General features: G+C 41.1%; 1 protein-coding gene and 1 long non-coding RNA gene across 2 annotated transcripts in view; one reads left to right on the top strand and one right to left on the bottom strand.

Annotated features, from left to right (window-relative positions):
• GAK (cyclin G associated kinase) overlaps positions 1–6,413 on the top strand; it is a 142,081-nt gene extending 135,668 nt beyond the window's left edge. The window contains exon 28 of the mRNA XM_089687442.1: positions 5,900–6,413. Within this exon, the coding sequence (XP_089543568.1) occupies positions 5,900–6,001 (102 nt within the window). The 3' untranslated portion in view covers positions 6,002–6,413. The remainder of the gene's footprint in view (positions 1–5,899) is intronic.
• Positions 1–20,703, bottom strand: part of LOC149454520 (uncharacterized) — an 86,696-nt gene that overhangs the window by 64,377 nt on the left and 1,616 nt on the right. The gene's annotated exons all lie outside the window — the stretch shown is intronic.

The raw sequence follows: 20,703 nt of genomic DNA, 5'->3' as shown, positions 1-20,703 counted from the left end.
AGCACCTGGCTGTCGGGACTCCTTGAACCGCTACAAAAAATTTACCGACAAGTGCTAACAGAGATCAGGTCTGATTCTGTGAACACTGCGGTTTTGTGTGTAATGTATCAAGTGACCGTTATCTACTGACACTGCACTTGCTGGGGAAGAAGGGGGGGGGGGGGCGTAGGGGCTAAACACAGGTGCTGGCAGGTGTCGGGGCTGATCCCGCTAACGCTGTCTTTTTGGGGATACTATAGTAATGTGAACGCTGGTATAGCGCTGATCTAATCAAAGATATTGATCCAATCAGACACTATACTAGCAATGGAGGTTTAGCGTGCAAGTGAGCGTGTTCCTGGCAATCAAGGGGTCAATTACTTGTGTACTAGCGGCAATCTGACGCTATCTGGGAGGGGCGCTAATTGACGCTAACACTATCGGAAGTCACCAGTGACACTAATACAGTGATTACAGTGAACAGATTTTTACTGATCAATGACACTGGTGACAGGGCAGTGAAGGGGTTAACGGGGGGGGGGGGGGGGGGGGCGGCGATCAAGGGGTTAAATGGGATTACTGGTGTACTAGCGGGCAAACTGGCGCTATCTGGGAGGGGCACTAACACTATTGGAAGTCGCCAGGGACACTGATACAGTGATCAGTAAAAATCTGTTCACTGATCAATGACACTGGTGACAGGGCAGTGAAGGAGTTAACTGGGGGGGTGTCGATCAGGGGGTTAAATGTGTCCTAGGTGTGTTCTGACTGTAAGTGTAGTGGTTTGTACTCACAATTCTTCTATCTTCTTCTCTGTCTGGAACGGAATGTGCCCAGGCAGAGAAGAATGACATCATATCCTGTCCTGTGTAACTGTCAACACAGGACGGGATAGGACCGTGACCGATCATCCGATTTCAGCCGGACATCACTGGCTGAAACGGAATGATTGATCCCTCGGGGATCAAATGGTGACACCCGTGGGTCGGCCGGCTCGCGCCCCCTGCCCGCGAAAACCTCGGGAGCGCGGAACACGTTTAAAAACGTGGTTTTGCGCAGCCGTGCCTCCCTGCAAACGGTTTAATGCAGTGGCTGGTCTTCAAGTGGTTAATCAGTTTCAGCTGCTTTGGTGTTAATGAAATTAACAGGTGCACTAGATGGGCAACAATGAGATGACCCCCAAAACAGGATTTGTTTTACAGGTGGAGGCCACGTACATTTTTTTTTTTTGCTACTCATCTCGTCTGACTGTTTTTCACTAGTTTTGCATTTGGCTAGGGTCAGTGTCACTACTGGTAGCATGAGGCGATACCTGGACCCTACAGAGGTTGCACAGGCAGTCCAACTCCTCCAGGATGGCACATCAATAAGTGCCATTGCCAGAAGGTTTGCTGTGTTTCCAAGCGCAGTCTCAAGAGCATGGAGGAGATTCCAGGAGACAGGCAGTTACTCTAGGAGAGCTGGACAGGGCCGTAGAAGGTCCTTAACCCATCAGCAGGACGGGTATATGCTCCTTTGTGCAAGAAGGAACAAGATGAGCACTTTCAGGGCCCTACAAAATGACCTCCAGCAGGCCACTAATGTGAATGTCTCTGACCAATCAGAAACAGACTTCATGAGGGTGGCCTGAGGGCCCAACGTCCTCTAGTAGGCCCTGTGCTCAATGCCTGGCACCTTAGAGCTCGATTCGCATTTGCCATTGAACACCAGGATTGGCAGGTCTGCCACTGGCACCCTGTGCTTTTCACAGATGAGAGCAGGTTCACCATGAGCACATGTGACAGAAGTGAAAGGGTCTGGAGAAGCCGTGGAGAACGTTATGTTGCCTGTAATATTGTTCAGCATGACCGTTTTGGTGGTGAGTGATGATCTGGGGAGGCATATCCATGGGGGGACGCACAGACCTCTACAGGTTAGACAATGGCACCCTGACTCCCAATAGGTATCGGGATGAAATCCTTGGACCCATTGTCAGACCCTACGCTGGTGCAGTGGTTCCTGGGTTCCTCCTGGTGCATGAAAATGCCCGACCTCATGTGACGAGAGTATGCAGGCAGTTCCTGGAGGATGAAGGAATTGATACCATTGAATGGCCCCCACGCTCGCCTGACCTAAATCCAATGGAATTCCTCTGGGATATAATGTTTCAGTCCATTCAACACCGCCAGGTTGCACCTCAGACTGTTCAGGAGCTCAGTGATGCCCTGGTCCAGATCTTGGAGGAAGTACCCCAGGACACCATCCGTCTTCTCATTAGGAGCATACCCCGATGTTGTCAGGCATGTATACAAACATGTGGGGGCCATACAAACTACGGAGTATCATTTTTAGTTCCTGCAATGAAATTTCAGCAAAATGGACTAGCCTGCTGCATCATTTTTTCACTTAGATTTTCAGGGTGTCTAATTCAGTCCTCTGTAAGTTGATCATTTCCATTAAACGATGGGGCATCCTAATGTTCCTAACACATCCTTATCCTTATCAGTATTCCCAGAAGTAGGATATACAGGGTATTTTAAATGGGAATCAAGGGTGGAGGAGGGATATACATTTTTTTATATTAAGGTAGTACTAAAGGCTGAGACTTTTTTTGCATGGATATAATAATTTTTAAATATAATGCACAATACCAGTAAACTTAAAATGTAATTGTAATGCCTTAATTTACCATCAGTCTATCGGCCTCCCATCTTACCTGGGTTCAGTTGCTTATCTTCCCTGCACAGGGCCCTTACATCACTTCCTTTTTCTTCCCAGGACCACATGTCCCATAAAGCACTTACTGACATGTATGGAGGGTGTACTGAGCCGTATCTGTGTTGTACTGTGTATACTGACATGTAAACAAATAATGAATTCTTTATGCAGGCCAGCTAGTTGGCTGATCAACTAATCTATAATGAAAATCGTTAACTATTTTTATTATGGATTTATGTTGATTAGTTTCAGCCCTATTCTGTTTCAGTCTGCAAGTGACCTGAGAATATTGCAGAGGTTCTCCTTCAAACAGGATAGTTACAAACCACACAGCTAAAGCTGGTAAACTGATGGTTCCAACCACAACCTAAATGTCTTAGAATGGTACAGCCATAGCCGAGACCTCAATCCAACTGAGAATCAATAGCAAGACAAAAAAAATTTTGCTCACAAACAGTTCCCATCAAGCCTGACAGAGATGGAGCAAATTTGCTAAGAAGGATTGAGCAAACATTGCAGAATATAGATTTGTATACCTGAGAGAGATTAACCCAAATACAGCTGTAGCTGCATCCAGTGTAGCCTGGTATTAAAGTTGAATTCCAGACATTTTCTTTCTGAGTGGTGATGTGTTAGAACCTCTGTCATGTTTTATGGTGCTAGACTCATGACCAGAAGGAGCTATAATTGCATTTCCTAAATAAAGCCTGGGAACAATATTATCTCATGCAAATCACTGCGGCAAAAATCTAAGCCTTGAAGAAGAGGCACCTTCATATATCTTTTTTTTTTTTTTTTTTTTTCTTTCACCCACACAAGGTAAATATCCAGGGAACCTTGAAGAAAAGGTATCCCTTATACACCATAAGGCTGTCTCAAAGCAAATGTACTCTATTAAACCTATCTGCTTAGTTAGGTTGGAGTCCAACACTCCATCTGTCTAGCCTAGAATGATTTTATTGCTTTCCAACCCCTTTATAATTTTCCCCTCATTACCTGTCTTGTGATGAAGGGAGTCTTCCAAACCATGGCACAGCAATATAAAGCCTGAAAATAGAATTTTAATTCTCCATGCACTATTCAAAACGTAGGGCTCAATGCACACTAGAAGCTTAAAACGCCAGTTTACACATCGTTTTACAACATAAGTCACCCACGTCCTCATCAATGCCAATGACTCATCAACTATCACTGGGATTCCCCACGAATAGCTGAATGTAAACAAAATAATGCTGGCATAAAAAAAAAAAAAAAAAAACACCTGTGTGGAGGGGCCCCACTAATCCTTACCAGACCCTTATCTAAGCATGCAGCCCAGTATAGAAACAGAGAAAAGTGACGGCAGAAAGAGACCGAGTGATCCATTAAGTCTGCCTGTTTTTTGTTTTTTTTTTGTGTGTTTATTTTTTTGTTCTTTGTTTTTTGGGTTTTTTTGTTTTTGTTTTGTTTTTTTTTGTCTTGAGTATAGATCTATGCTTGTCCCAAGCATGTTTGAAGCTGTTTAATGTTGACTGGCTCAATACCTCTGCTGGAACATTATTCCAATGATCAACTACCCTTTCAGTAAAATATTACTTTCTGAGATTGAGATAAGTTTCGAACTTTCCCCCAGTTAGTTTAAGGTCATGTCCCTGTGTTTTTGCTTTGTGTTGAAAATACTGCCCACCTGAACCTCATTCACCACCCTTAATGTATTTTAAAGGTTTCAATCATGACTCCCCTTTCCCTTCTTTCCACATGTCAGGAAAGGGGAGAATGAGCGAGGGACAAGGCGGGGACAGCATCTTGTCCCTCCCCTTTACTAGCCTGCCGGGCTGCATACTCGGTATGGATTTTGAGGGGGACCGCACAGTCTTTTTTTTTTTTTTTTTTTTTTTTTTTTTTTTTTTTTTTGGGCATGGTGTTTCCTCAAAATCTTTACCAGACCTCTGGGAGGGACCCCACACCGTTTTTTTTTTGGTTTTTTTTTTTTAATATTTTTTTTTTAATACCGGCATTCTTTTGTTTACATTCAGCTGTCAGCAGGGAATCCCGTGGACATCTCATGAGTCATCAGTTGTTAAGGACATGACGGCTGCCCATTCTTCAACAACCCACTGCTTACTAGCTCTTGGCAGCAGTTAGGAGCAGAAAAAAAACACTCTGGTTTGCGTTTTTTTTAAAGCAATTTGCTGGCAGAAAAAACTAAATGCTGAGCTTAAAGGATAAGTTCATCTTTTGAACACAAATAATAAATTCTTTTTTTTTTTTTCTTTCAGGTAAAAAAAAATGTGCATTTATTATTTTTGGTTGCCAGAGCCTGTAAAGCATTGCACCAACGATCAGTAGACCTTTCAGTATAGCTGCTTTCCCGTACGGGATGTACAGGCAAGCAGATATACTGACAAGAAGATTCAATAAACTACCATGACGCTGCATAGCACCATGGTAGTTAATTGAGAACTGACAGCTGTTAACCCTTTGAGGACCGTAAGATTTTGGAACGCCAAAAGAATCAATTTTTTTGTTTTTAAAGTTCGTACACTTCAGTTGCTGTAACTAAACCATTTCATGAAATAATTGGCAAAAAGCTAGATCCATTTTGTTGTTTGTTGATAAGAACTAATATTTTGACTCAAACCAAAAAAAAAAAGTTTTAAGTTCTTAATCAGATGATACATGCAATTAAAAACATGGGACAAATACGTCCCTTGGTCCTCAAAGGGTTAACCTGTCAGGACCTGTGAATGAATTCTGTGAATGAATGACGTGGCCATGTGGGTGGAGCCCCACACAGCCGCGCTGTTTTTAATAAGTGACCCCTAGTACGGGGAACTTCTCCCCGTACTTCTGTTACAGATAGGGAGGGAGAGCAGGGAGCAGCTGGAGCATTGGGAACATGTTAAATGTTCCACCCTAAAAACGGGTGGAACATGTAACATGTTCCCAAAGGTGAACTTATTCTTTAAAAAAAAAAAATGCCCCTAGACTACAAAGTGTACGTGGACACATAGGTTAACATTTTTTGCTTCTAGAGGCAGAAAAAAAAACAAAACTCTTAAGTGCTGCTGCTAGGAGAGTTTTTTTTAAGGTAATGTGCATGGAGCCTAAAAAAGATACAAAGAAAATTACCACAATGTGATTTAAAACTGCACTAACATAGCTTGTCATTCCTTCAGTAGTAACAAATTAGAGATACATTGTTCAGTATTTTTTCACATTATTTATTTCTTTTTCTTTTTAGGCCACTGGAAAACCCTATGAACAGTATGCTAAAATGATTTTCATGGAATTAAACGATGCCTGGTCAGAATTTGAAAATCAAGGATCAAGAGCTCTTTTTTAAAGTACAGACTTCAGAGTGGAAACTGTTTTCGTTTTAGTCTCTCCTATTATGGTTTTAAACTTTTCTTCTAAATACGGCATAATTGTACATAGGAGTGTAGAATTAGAAGAGCTACAAAGTTCATTATTTTTGTTGACATGCACCTTTCTGTGTAATGTAAGTGCATTCCATGGACATCATGTGTTTAGGGCATTATCCATACTGTCAATGAGACCAAACCAGTGAACTTGCCTGGTGGTGAGTAGTAACATTACTGTTTACAATCAAAACAAGGAACTCTGACAAATTCATTGATGGATTTACTTCATGCATTTGTTTTTCTAAGACTTACCAGATGTAAATGTTTCAGTTCCAGTAAATATGTAATCATTGCTGTTGCATTGTGTACATAATTAAAACACTTTTCTTCCAAGTATTGTTTTGTTTGTTATATATGTTATACAGAAAAAGAAGACAGTCTTTTTTTTTTAACTTTTTGTTTAACCACTTAAGGACCGCCCTATAGTAGATTTACTGCTACGGGGCGGCCCCTGTGCACAGGATCACGTATATATACGTGATGCTACAATTCTGGGTAGGAGGCGCACTACCTAGAAGCCCTACCCGCGCTGCCAATCATGGCCCTGGGTGTCAATCACTGGGTCCCGCCCGGTGATTACTGGCAATCACTGACAGGGAGGAGGGCTGCATTGTTTACCAACAGCCCTCCTCCCTGTCAGTTTGGGCACACTATAAAAAAACATGCAGCGCTCCCATCAATGATATTAAGCAAATATAAATGTAGAAATATGTATACTACTCAAAAAATGATATTGAGCATATATGAATGCAAGATTGTGTATAGCACACACAACTATGAGTCACCGTGCATAGATAAGTTCATAAATTCAATTCCATATAGAAACGTGATGATAGGTGACAATCTATATATAGCGAACGGACGATATTCGTGACATCAGTGGTGAAGAAATGAGAATAGATTGCACTAACCAGATAGCGCTATGTTAAGCGCATATAGATAAGGTCACCTGGGTGTGAACATCTGGACCCGGGTATTCTGACTAGTAGCAGCATATATCACAGCATGTCAGCAGGGTTTCTGAATGGCAGAGTTCTGATTGGAGACCACCAGAGGGAGCCAGCAACCAGGATCTCTTCAGACCAGGTATCCCAAAGTGTATGATGTATTCACAGACCACCAGAGGGAGATAGAGCTCTGGAGAGTGTCCAGCAATTTCCTTGGGAAAATTGGCTCAAGAAAAAAAGAGCCAGAAAACAAAAATATCTAAGTGCAACATTGCTTTATTAGAATGCAGAGAAATGATAAGAAATGCAACTCACATGATATGCAAAAGGCCTATTGGCCAGACAGGAGAAGTCCACGTGGATGGAAAGTCACTGAGGGCAGCTTTCTGACATGTTTCGTGCCACGCACGGTCTCAAAGAAAGCTGGCCCTCTCAGTGACTGATCATTCTTATATAGGGGAACACATGCCCTTCAATTAACATTAATTGGCGTTCCCGCTGCTCGCGCATGCCGGATCTTATGTTTTACAGACGCTATATAGATGACATTTTACTGCTATGGAAAGGGGATGAATTCTCTCTAAAGAATTTTTTTAAGACCCTTAACTAACTTCAATAATCTTGATATTAAGTTGACATACGAACACAGCTATTTAGAAATCAATTTCCTGGACCTAACGCTTTTTATTGAGGATAACAACATTTTAACTAAAAGCTTTTTTAAAAAAACAGATCGGAACGGTTTTATCCCAAAAAATAGCTGTCATCACCCTAGATGGTAGAATGGGATACCAAAAGGACAGTTTCTGCGGATAGGCAGAAACTAACAAATTGGAGGACTATAATGTTCAAGCTAATATACTCAAATCACGTTTTGTGGAAAAAGGATATGATAGTTGTATCCTAGATAAAGGAATCGAAGAGGTGGGAAATATAGACAGAGAAAATCTCCTCGTTCCCAAAGACAAACGGTATAATGAAAGATTTTGTCCTTTCACCACTCAGTTTTCCGTCCATTATAAGAAGGTCTCTAGAATCATTAAGAAACACTGGTCTATACTTAAGAATGACCCCATACTGGGAGAGGCTTTACCTGAACATCCAGAGATTACGTTCAGGAAAGCCCCCCAGTTGAGAAATGTGTTAGCACCAAACATTGAGAATTCACCTAGAAAACTCTCGTTTAATTTTAATCTGAACCGAAAAGGCTTTAACCCTTGTAATCATTGTATGCTATGTACCCATAATGGTATTCACAAAAAATCGATCAAAAGTTTCCGATCGAATGTCACCGGGAAAACTTATGATGTTCAAATGGTAATAACATGCTATAGCACTCATGTAGTGTATCTACTCGAATGTAGCTGCGGAAAACAATACGTCGGTAGAACCACCAGACGTTTACGAGACAGGCTTAGAGAACACCTAACTAACATCAAAAAAGGATACAAAGATCATTCTGTCTCAATGCATTTTCGCACTGCACACAATAAAAATCCACACAATCTTAAATTTATGGGGATTGACATTGTCAACAGCCACTGGAGAGGTATTTTTAAAAAACGAGCAGTATCCAGGTTAGAAACAAAATATATATATATATATACCTACTACATACCTCAGCACCATCCGGCCTCAACACAGAATGGGATATCAACTGCTTTATAGATACCAGTTGAGGAGAAAGGTATTATACAGGATCTAATACAGAATCACGACACACAGTTTTAATGAACATCTTATTACAGCACGATATATATTGCTGTTTATGATAATACATTTCGAACAGCAACAATGCAGCGTGATGCTGATTTTTATACTATTAATTTGAACGTTAGGGGAGAATACGGGAGGCCAATTACCATACCATATATCTATTACTGATTGCCAATGAAATATGGGCACTGCCAGTATTTATTTATGACAGGTCCTCTTTGCTGCTTGTTATTTTATCTCATTTAATTTTATACCATTTTTACCAAGATTTTTTAGATTGGGGCATTTATATTATTCTTATGGATTTATTCTTTATTTTTACATTTTTTTTTTATTATTGTTTTTAATAATTTTATTTCCATATTATATATGTGATTCATAAATTTTAATCTTTGGATCACAATTTTTAATTCTGTATTATTGTATATCTTTTATAAAGCTCTTTATTATTGTATTGTGTAATATTGATTATATGTGAGGGTGTGCACATGCCTTTGAAGGAGATTCTGGCACCTGTAGTTCCACAGGGCTGTTAAATAAATAGATCCTCATATTGAATTAACAGGAGATTACCTACAACTGGGTCCTCCTTACAAGTTCTTTTTTTTTCCCCAAATACCGATCTTCAGGATTTATACAGCCTCTTTTGTTCTAAAGTCGGCATATTGCAAGGCTTGACAGCGGTCTGACATACTAATATTGTGGTTAAGGAAAAAGAGAAGCAGAAGTAGAGTGACTATCTACACACTCCTTTAGTTACCTGCTATGTCCTCAATGAGAGGCTATGACATATACTGAGATTCAACAAAATGGCCGCCTCCGGCGCGAACTGCGCATGTGCGTGTGGGCGCCGCGATCTGCGCATGCGCGAGCGGCGGGAACGCCAATTAATGTTAATTGAAGGGCATGTGTTCCCCTATATAAGAATGATCAGTCACTGAGAGGGCCAGCTTTCTTTGAGACCGTGCGTGGCACGAAACATGTCAGAAAGCTGCCCTCAGTGACTTTCCATCCACGTGGACTTCTCCTGTCTGGCCAATAGGCCTTTTGCATATCATGTGAGTTGCATTTCTTATCATTTCTCTGCATTCTAATAAAGCAATGTTGCACTTAGATATTTTTGTTTTCTGGCTCTTTTTTTCTTGAGCCAATTTTCCCAAGGAAATTGCTGGACACTCTCCAGAGCTCTATCTCCCTCTGGTGGTCTGTGAATACATCATACACTTTGGGATACCTGGTCTGAAGAGATCCTGGTTGCTGGCTCCCTCTGGTGGTCTCCAATCAGAACTCTGCCATTCAGAAACCCTGCTGACATGCTGTGATATATGCTGCTACTAGTCAGAATACCCGGGTCCAGATGTTCACACCCAGGTGACCTTATCTATATGCGCTTAACATAGCGCTATCTGGTTAGTGCAATCTATTCTCATTTCTTCACCACTGATGTCACGAATATCGTCCGTTCACTATATATAGACTGTCACCTAACGGAAAAGGAATTGCGGTTGTATTGGCCCACAGACCCGATTCATCATATGCCCGTGTTCTCTGCTGCCATGGCCAGGCATAGATATGAGTATATAATGTGTTTTATGCATTTCAACGACAATACACACTGTTGTCCTCGGGGTGACCCTGAATTTGACACAATTCAGCCCCTCATAAATCATCTTAACCAAAAATTTGCAGATGTCTATACTGCCCAGCACAAAATCTGCATTTTCAGCTTTCAGTGCTATCACACTTTGAATGACAATTGCGTGGTCATGCAACACTGTACCCATATGAATTTTTTAGCATTTTTTTGAGACAGATAAAGCTTTATTTTGGTGGTATTTATTCACCACTGGGATTTTTAATTTTTTTGCTATGTAAATTAAAATGTCCAAACCATTTTGAAAAAAGTTTTTCTTATAAAATTTTGCAAATAGTATATTATCATAAATCTTGGCCAAAATTTTTTCCGTTTATATTTTTAGTAAAAAAAAAATGACCCAAATTAGTTTATAACCAAAAATTATCATTTTTAAATTTTTTTTACGTTTTATTAATTTTTTTATATTTTTATTTATTTTTTTTACATACTGTCACCCTAGCATGGTGACACTGTACTACTTGTGGGGGGTGAAGATTTTTTTTTTTTTTTTTTTTTTACACTGATTGGTTTTACACCCATAAAGGATGTAAAAGCAATAATTTCTTCTTCTCTCTAGCTGCATTCATGCAGCCATTGAGAACTACTGAGTGAGCTGTGATTGGTCACAGCTTGTCACATGGTACAAGGCTGTTGTGAATAGCCTTGTACCATGTGACCTCTGTGATCATTCACAGATTTCACACGTAGTAAGCAATGATGTCACAAGTGACATCTTGCTTACTACTCTGCATGTGATCGGGACCTCGTACAGAGGTCCCGTCCGATCGGTGTTCCACTGTGTCCGGAGGTGCTGCGTGCTCCCAGGGAGCGTGGCACAAGCAGGGTGTGGGGAGGCCGTTTATAAACTGCCACCCGACCCTGCGTTGCCACCGTCCTGCCGTTTATATACAACAGCCGGACGGGAGCTGGTTAAAAGCCTTTACAGGCTGCAATTTTAGATTTACACAGGAGGTCTAGTGCTAGAATTACTGCCCTCGATCTGATATTTGCTGCGATACCTTACATGCATGCAACCGCTGTTTACATACCGACGTGCGGTTAACGCCTGTGCACACGGTTGCATGCATGTTGGGGGGGGGGGGGGGGGTGAGGGTGCTTTTTTTTTTTTTTCTTTTTAGTCTTTTTTATTTTGACACTGTCCCTTTCATTTGTTTTTTTTTTTAATAACTTTTATTGTTATCACAGGGAATGTAAATATCCCCTGTGCCTACATTAGACATTGACAGGTGTTCTTTTCTGAGAAATCTGGGGTCTATTAGGTTCTAGATATCTGCTCTACCCTTACATCATTTGATCTCAGCAAGATCGGTGTGATCAGATGCTTTCCCAATTTAAAAATCGTACTGTTTACAATTTCTTAGACTATACAGGTGAAACTCGAAAAATTAGAATATCGTGCAAAAGTTCATTTATTTCAGTAATGCAACTTAAAAGGTGAAACTGATATATGACTCATTAAATGCAAAGCAAGATAGTTCAAGCCGTGATTTGTCATAATTGTGATGATTATGGCTTACAGCTCATCCACAATAATCTACCCAAAATACCCATGTAGAGAAATAACTATTCTCGTATTTTTTTTATCAGAAACTGGTCAAATGTGTTCCTAGACATGTTTAACCATGATATTCCACTCATAATCCCCATATGGAAAAATATATGCATTTGCTTATCAGGTTAACAGTGCCGTAGTGGGTGGCTGTTTATAAATGACCCCCGCATTCACTGCCTGTGTGTGCTCCCTGGGAGAGCGCGGCACGGCGATCGGGTGCCGCTGTGGCTGAAGGACACAGCGGAACACCGATCACTGCACGGGACCTCTGTGTGAGGTCCCGATCATGTGATCACTAATTGGCCAATCAGTGATCACATGAATAGTAGTAAGCAAGATGTCACTTCCTGACATCATTGCTTACTACTAGTGAAATCTGTGAATGATCACAGAGGTCACATGGTGCAAGGCTATTCACAACAGCCTTGTACCATGTGACAAGCTGTGACCAATCACAGCTCTCATAGTATTTCTCAATGGCTGCAAGAATGATCAGTTCAAACAGGTGCCATTGATACAGGTAATGAGTGCAGGACAGAGGAGCCTCTTAAAGAAGAAGGTACAGGTCTGTGAGAGCCAGAAATCTTGCTTGTTTGTAGGTGACCAAATACTTATTTTCCAACATTAATTTGCAAATAAATTCTTTCCAAATCAGCCAATGTGATTGTCTGGATTTTTTTTTCTCATTTTGTCTCTCATAATTGAGGTCTACCTATGATGCCAATTACAGGCCTCTCTGTTAGGGATCCGGGTATGACCAGAAATGTGTGGACTGACACAGGGAAACGCAGACTTCAGGTATAGTGTGAATAAGACAATTTATTAAGACTAAACAAAATATAGACGCAGTGCAAGACTAAACAACAACACAGTGCAAACCAACCAAGCCAAACCTCCAACAGATAACAATAGAAACAATACTAAGCGTAGTCGGCCAGGCCGGGTCGGTAGCAAGGGCACAAGGAGCAGGCGGAAGAGTAGTCAGGAATAGCCGAGGTCAGGACAGGCGGAGTTCATGCAGAATCAGCAATTGAAGCAGAATCTGGATCAGGCAGAAAGCAGACAGGATGCAGGTACAGGGGCCCATGGGAAACATACACCAAGGCCCTGATCACAGGCCTGGCCATTCCTTAAATACACCTGTTGTAATCCGCTTCAGGTGATGGCTCATTGCAGGAGTGAGCCTCTGGTTGCTGAGAGCACCCGCTGGCCAGCCCTGGTGCTGCAGCCCACAAGGCAGGTGAGTCCCACCACCACTGGCAAGTTCATTCCTGACACTCTCATCTTTTAAGTGGGAGAACTTGCACAATTGGTGGCTGACTAAATACTTTTTTGCCCCACTGTACATGTACTGTATATCAGTACATCTATTCCTAGAAATATATTGAGTAATGTTTGCATTATTTCTGTATAATTTACTATGATTTCATTGTACAGCTGCATATATATCAGCAAGTGAAGAGTTAAACATTAGCAACTACTTCTTGCAACATATCAAGCAGTGCAGAAAGAAAAACATATTTTGAGTAAAAACAGTCATTACCATATACACTATATTGCCAAAAGTATTGGGACACCCCTCTAAATCATTGGATTCAGGTGTTCCATGGCCACAGGTGTATAAAATCAAGCACCTAGGCATGCAGACTGCTTCTACAAACATTTGTGAAAGAATGGGTCGCTCTCAAGAGCTCAGTGACTTCAAATGTGGTACTTACAAAGTTACATAATCAGTCTGGCTGAAAAAAGACAAAACTCCATGCAGTTCAACCATTAAAAGCAAAAAAAATAAGTTATAATCCTATACACACAGTTGCTCCAGAGGAAGGCAAAAAACCCAGCAAAGCATGATCCAATTTGCTCCTGCAGGGGAAAAAATTCCTTCCTGATCTCCCGAGAGGCAATCGGATATTCCCTGGATCAACTTTACCTATAACTGTTAGTATCCAGTTATATTCTGTGTACCTAAGAAAGAATCCAGGCCTTTTTTTAAAGCAATCCACTGAGCTGGCCAGAACCAACTCTTGAGGGAGTCTATTCCACATTTTCACAGCTCTCACTGTGAAGAAACCTTTCTGTGTTTGGAGATTACATTTCTTTCCTCCAGACGTAAAGAGTGCCCCCTTGTCCTCTGTGATGACCTCAAGGTGAATAGCTCTACACCGAGTTCACTATATGAACCACGGATGTATTTATACATGTTGATCATATCCCCCCTTAATCTCCTCTTCTCAAGAGAGAATAAATTCAGTTCCTCTAATCTTTCCTCATAGCTGAGCTCCTCCATGCCTCTTATCAGTTTGGTTGCCCTTCTCTTTACTTTCTCCATTTACCCAATGTTGTTTTTGTGAATTGGTGCCCAAAACTGAACTGCATATTCCAGATGAGGTCTTACTAATGATTTGTACAGGGGTAATATGATATCTCTCTCTCTGGAGTCTATACCTCTTTTAATACAAGAGAGGATTTTGCTCGCTTTAGAAACCGCAGCTTGGCATTGCATGCCATTATTAAGCTTGTGATCTACCAGAACTCCCAGATCCTTCTCCACCATTGATTCCTCCAGTTGTACCCCCCCTAGTATGTATTGTGCATGCATATTCTTAGCCCCCAAGTGCATAACCTTACATTTATCAACATTAAACCTCATTTGCCACATAGTTGCCCAATTAAACAGTGCACTGAGGTCAGCTTGTAAATTGGAGACATCCTGTAAGGACGTTATTCCACTGCACAGCTTGGTGTCATCTGCAAAGACTGAAATGGGATTTTTAACCACTTGCCCTTCAGAGGATTTAACCCCTTAATTGGTCATGCAATGCTGTACCCAAACAAAAGTTATGTCCTTTTTTTCGCACAAATGGAGCTTTCTTTTGGTGGTATTTTATCACCTCTGCGGTTTTAATTTTTGCACTATAAACAAAAAAAGACTGCCAATTTTTAAAAAAAAACTTTTTCACTTTTGGTAAAATATATCCAATAAACTCAACTTTATTTTTTGCGCTATAAACAAAAAAAGACCGAAAATTTTGAATAAAAACAATATTTTTTACTTTCGGCTATAAAAAATATATAGTACACTCAAAGTTAGTCATAAATTTAGGCCAAAATGTATTCTGATACATGGTTTTGGTAAAAAAAAATCCAAATAAGTGTATATTAATTGCTTTGTGTGGAAGTTATAGCGTCTACAAACTATGGTATAGATACTGCAATTTACGCCATTTTTTTGCTATACAGCGCTGCACTAGTTTAACTGACAATTGCGCGGTCATGCAATACGGTACATAAATGAAATTTGTGTCCTTTTTTTCACACAAATAGAGCTCTCTTTTGGTGGTATTTGATCACCTGTGTGCTTTTTATTTTTGGCTCTATAAACAAAAATGTTTGAAAACTTTTTCTCATTTCTGTCATAAAAAATATCCAAAAAAACTAAAATATCATCATAAATTTAGGCCAAAATGTATTCTGCTACATGTTTTTGGTTAAAAAACACCCAATAATTGTACATTTATTGCTTTGTGTGAAAGTTATAGCATCTACAAACTATGGTATAGATAATGGAATTTACACAGCTTTTACTTTCTGACTGCCCATCACATTTCTTAAGGTGCTAACATACCAGGATAGTACAAACACCCCCACATGACTCCTTTTCGGAAAGTAGACACCCTAAGCTATCTACTGAGAGGCATTTTGAGTCCATGGAAGATTTATTTTTTTTCCACAAGTTTCTGGAAAATGACAAACTTTTTTTGTTTTGTTTTTTACACAAAGTTGTCATTTAAATGATATATTTCTTGCACAAGCCATGGGTATATGTGAAATTACTCCCCAAAATACATTCTGCTACCGAGTATGGGGATACCACATGTGTGAGACTTTTTGGGAGCCTAGCCACATACAGGAGCCTGAAATCCATTGACCACTTTGAAAGCCTGAAGGTGCGTAACTTCCTCATTTCACTTCCTCACTACCTATCACAGTTTCAGAGGCCCTGAAATGCCAGGATAGCACCAACACCCCCCCCCTTCCCAAATGACCCCTTTTTGGAAAGTAGACACCCCAAGGAATTTAAAAAGAGGCATGGTGAGTATTTTGCAGATCTCATTCTTTCTCGCAATGTTTTGAAATATAAAAAAAGAAAAGAAAAAATGTTTTTTGTTTTTTTTCTTAATTTTCCAAAAATGTGTGGCAACAAACAAGATCTGCAAAATACTCAGCATGCTTCTTATCAAATTCCTTGGGGTGTCTACTTACCAAAAAGGCGTCATTTGGGGGGGTTGGTGCTATCCTGGCATTTCATGGCCTCCGAAACTGTGATAGGTAGTCAGGAAGTGTAATGAGGAAGAAAAGCCCTTTAAAAGCCTGAAGGTGCTTATTGAATTTTGGGATCCTGTACTTGGCTAGACTGCCAAAACGTCTCTCACATGTGGTACCCCCATACTTGGGAAAAGTAGCAGAATGTATTTTGGGGAGTAATTCCACATACACCCATGGCATGTGTGAGCAATAAATCATTTAAGTGACAATTTTGCGTAAAAAAAAATAAAGTTTCCAAAAACTTGTGGTAAAAAAATTAATTATTTTATTGATTCAACATGCCTCTCAGCAAATAGTTTGGGTGTCTACTTTCCAAAAAGGGGTCATTTTGGGGGGCAGGGGCATTTTATGCCCAGCATTAGAAGTTTATGCCACACATCACTCACTCTTCTAACCACCTGTAGATCAAGCCATTTCTGACACTTTTTGCTCACATGAAAAATATCTGTATTTTTTGCTAGAAACTTAATTTAAACCCCCAAACATTTTGTTTTTTTTAAAGCAAACACCCTAGTGAATAAAATGGTGGGTGCTGCAATTTTTTTTTGCCACATAGTACTTGCGCAGCGATTTTTCAAATGCAATTTAAAAAAAAATACACATTTTTTAATTTTAATGCACAAAAACACAATATATTGGCCAATTATTTGGTAAAATATAAAAGATAATGGTATGCCGAGTAAATAAATACCAAACAAGACATGCTTTAAAACTTGTGCAATGGCGACAAACTGCATACGTTTTTAATATCCACAGGCAACATTTTAAAAGCCTTTACAAGCTACCATTTTAGATTTACAGAGGAGGTCTAGTGTTAGAATTACTGCCCTTGATCTGATGTTCATGGTGATATCTCACATGCATGGTGCAACCCCTGTTTATATACTGGCACAGGTGCTCGTGCACACAGGTGCTTTTTTTTTTTTTTTTTACACTGTCCCTTTAATTTTTTTTTATCACTTTTATTGCTATCATAGGCCATGCAAATATCTCCTATAACTTCAATGGGCATTGTCATATATTCTTTTTTGAGAAATCTGGGTTCTATCAGACTCTAGATAGCTCCTCTGCCTGTACATTATCTAATCAAACCAAGATCGGCATGATCAGATGCTTTCCAAATTTACAAATGGTGCTGTTTATATCCTGCGAAACTGAAGTGATGAAATGCTCGTAGTTTCCGATTTCTGAGTATAGAGATGATTGGCACCATACTTGTCTCCAGTCAGCTCTATGGTCAGCTGGCAGAAACACCGGCTGCATTCTCAGGTTCCCCCGATGGCATGGGACTGATCGAGAAGGCCGTGGAAGGCAGCGGGGGAGGGGGGGGCATCATCTCCCGCTGCTTGTAAAAGCAATCCTGCAGCTAATTAGCCAATGACGAATGAATGATACCAAGATGATGCCTGCAGCTGTAGACATCATCCTGGTATAACCATTCAAACTCCAGTGATGTACCAGTACATCGCTGATCCTTGGTTATATATGTTATGTTTTTTTTTTTAATGCAGCCTGTGGGCTGAATGAAAAAAAAAGAGAAGAAATTTCTGCCAGAAAAAGTGTGTGGTATGCCCACCATTAGAATATACCACCCTGCATCCACCCACTTCTAATGGTGGGCACACATTAGGTCACACTTTGCTACAAGCGCCAGTTCCAAGATTGAACAAATGTCTAAATAGTGGCACGCTTGAATAAAAATTGTCCACGTATAAATGGTACCCCATATGGAAAAAGGATGACACCAAGTCCCAAACTATCTTGCCACTGCTCCCCATGTAGTCTGGGCATCCAGGGGGCTCCACGTAGCTATCTTTTCTTCGTAAAAACCGAAACTAAGAAGTATAGCCTGTTGCCCTCTGACAGATCTTCTACATCTTGACCCCATATCTGGCACGCTTGCTGGGGAGAAATTGTTTGAATGCAAGGCAGCCAGAAAAATTAATGAGGGACTCATCAACGCAGATGTTTTGCTGGGGAGTATAGACATCTGCAAATTTTTGGTTAAGGTGATTCATAAGGGGCTGAATTTTGTGTAGCCGGGTGACGTCAAGACTCCTCCCCTACGCGTTATGCTGCAGATGACGCAGCTTCATCAGGGGGATATGATTGGTCCTCAAAGGAGGTGAGCGCATATTGAGATCACAATAAGAAGTCACTTGGAATGAAGATTTGTTCACTTTTGAATTTGTCACGTTTGGACTGATCACATTTTTTTTAGCATATTTCAATGGTCGCTTATTATTTGGATATAATTTGTCTCACGATAACACAAAGGACTATATCACTAATGTATATTTTTTGAAAGATAATTGTTTTATTATATGATATAATAGTTTTAGGAGCGCGGCACTATTGTTTGTAAAGGTAGTGAGACAGGCTTCCGAGAAAACCTTAGTGACCTCTTCGGTAGTAGCAAGGTCAAAAGAGGAAAGTGTTGAGGGAGGTTTAGTATAAGGTATGCTAAGTGGGATGGATGTCTGTGCAGTGGCGATGCCCCTACGAATTGCGTCAATCTTGTTTTTGAAATGATTTGCAATCTTGTGAGCAGTGAGTGAGGTACTGGGTGGAGGTGGAGAAAGTAGAGAGTTAAAAGTAAAGAAGAGACGACGAGGACTGGATGACAAGGTATTAATAAGAGTGACAAAGTAGGCTTGTTTGGCAGCACGAAGGGAGGAATTATACATTAAGAAAGCAGATTTATATCGGGTGAATTCTTGCTGGGATTTGGTTTTACGCAACAATTGCTCCAGCGCACGACTATGTCGTTTAAGATTTCTGGTGTCATCAGTCTGCCAAGGTTGCAACGGTCGGGGCCTGATGCTTCGTGTTGTTAGAGGAGCAAGTGAGTCTAATGCGGATGAAAGCGAATTGTTGTAGACAGCAGTGGCCAGGTCAGGGCAGGCCAGGGGAGAGATTCTGTCATAGAGTTGGTCAGTTGCAGAGCGGAAAGGAGCAGGGTTCAAGTTGTGAAGGTTTCTGTGGGTAATTGTTTGTCGCTTGGAGGGATAGGTGTTTGAAGACGAGGACACTGTGAAGGTGATGAGATTGTGATCAGAGAAAGGTAAGGGGGTGTTTGTGAGGTTGTAGGGAGTGCAAAGATGGAAGAAAACAAGGTCTAATGTATTCCCATCAGAGTGAGTGGAGGACTGTATACACTGTGCTAATGCAAAAGATGAGGTTAGGTTGAAGAGTTGGGATGTAGCCGGGCTGTTCACATTAATAGGGATGTTAAAATCTCAGAGAATGATAGTGGGTAGTTCAGAGGAGAGAAAGTAGGGTAGCCAGGCAGAGAAATCATCAAGAAAGCGGGACACCTGTCCAGGAGGCCGATAGATCACAGTGAGTCTCGAAAGAAGAGAAGGATAGAGAGGGAGGGTTAGGGAGGACTTGAAAGGTGCTGAGTGGGGATAAAAGCAAACCAACCCCACCACCTTTCCGACCACTGGGTCTGGGTGAGTGGGTCCAGATGAGGCCTCCATAGGAAAGTGCTGCGGGAGAAGCAGAATCTGCTGTTTGGAGCCAGGTTTCTGTAATTGCTAGTAGGTTAAGGGAGCGGGAGACAAAATGGTCATGGACGGAGGTGAGCTTATTACAGACAGAGCGGGCATTCCAGAGCGCACATGAGAAAGGGAGGGTGGATTTTGGGAGCACAGGGACTGATATTAAATTGCGGGGATTGCGGCTATTCCTGGACAAAGAAGGATGCCTGGTGTGTGGGTGAAATACTGGAGGACCAGGGTTTGGGGAGATATCCCCAGATGATAGGAGAAGAAGGGTGAGGAAAGTAACATGGGAGTGGGAGGTACATGAGTGCACATGCCTTCCTGTCCTGATGTTTGGGTCAGCAGGAGAGTAAAGTATCAGCAGGAGGTGATGAGAGCAGTAGTAGGGAGATGGTAGCAGTGAGGGGGAGATGTACAAGTTTTGGGGTGGAGCAGAGGGATAAAGAAGTGAGATTTTGGGAATGCAGGAAAGTAATATGAAAAGGAGGAGTACAGGGGACATATTAAAAGGTACACAGAGTGGGACTCAGACATGTAAGGGATGTTTCCCAGGGTGTTTGCTTGCAGTCTGTCCAGCATGCAGTAGAGTTTCTTGCTGTTGTATCTTCCTGCTGCTTGAGTTCAACTGCTGTGTTTAACTGCTTCTTAGCACTCCATCAATGCAGCACTCACGCAAAAGCAGCACCCCATCAGTGACTGTGCCCCCCCATCAGTGATCTCCCCCCATAAGCTGTTCTAAATTTAGAGGGAGATGGCCAAATGAGCACTCTTCTCTGCCCCAATTAGAAACTGATAAGGATCACATGAATAGGGGGTGATGTTTCTCAAACACAGACCCGACACAGGCTACAGTTATAAAACGAATGCAGCTGGAGGCGAGAACTAAACAGCATATACAAGAATATATATACACTAGTTG

Source organism: Staurois parvus, unplaced genomic scaffold, assembly GCF_062004578.1.
Source record: "Staurois parvus isolate SC_StPar_1 unplaced genomic scaffold, SC_StPar_1.0 ptg000425l, whole genome shotgun sequence".
In the NCBI taxonomy this organism is placed as follows: domain Eukaryota; kingdom Metazoa; phylum Chordata; class Amphibia; order Anura; family Ranidae; genus Staurois; species Staurois parvus.
The sequence above is the reverse complement of the archived record's forward strand: the minus strand, read 5'-3'. Positions and strand labels throughout refer to the sequence as shown.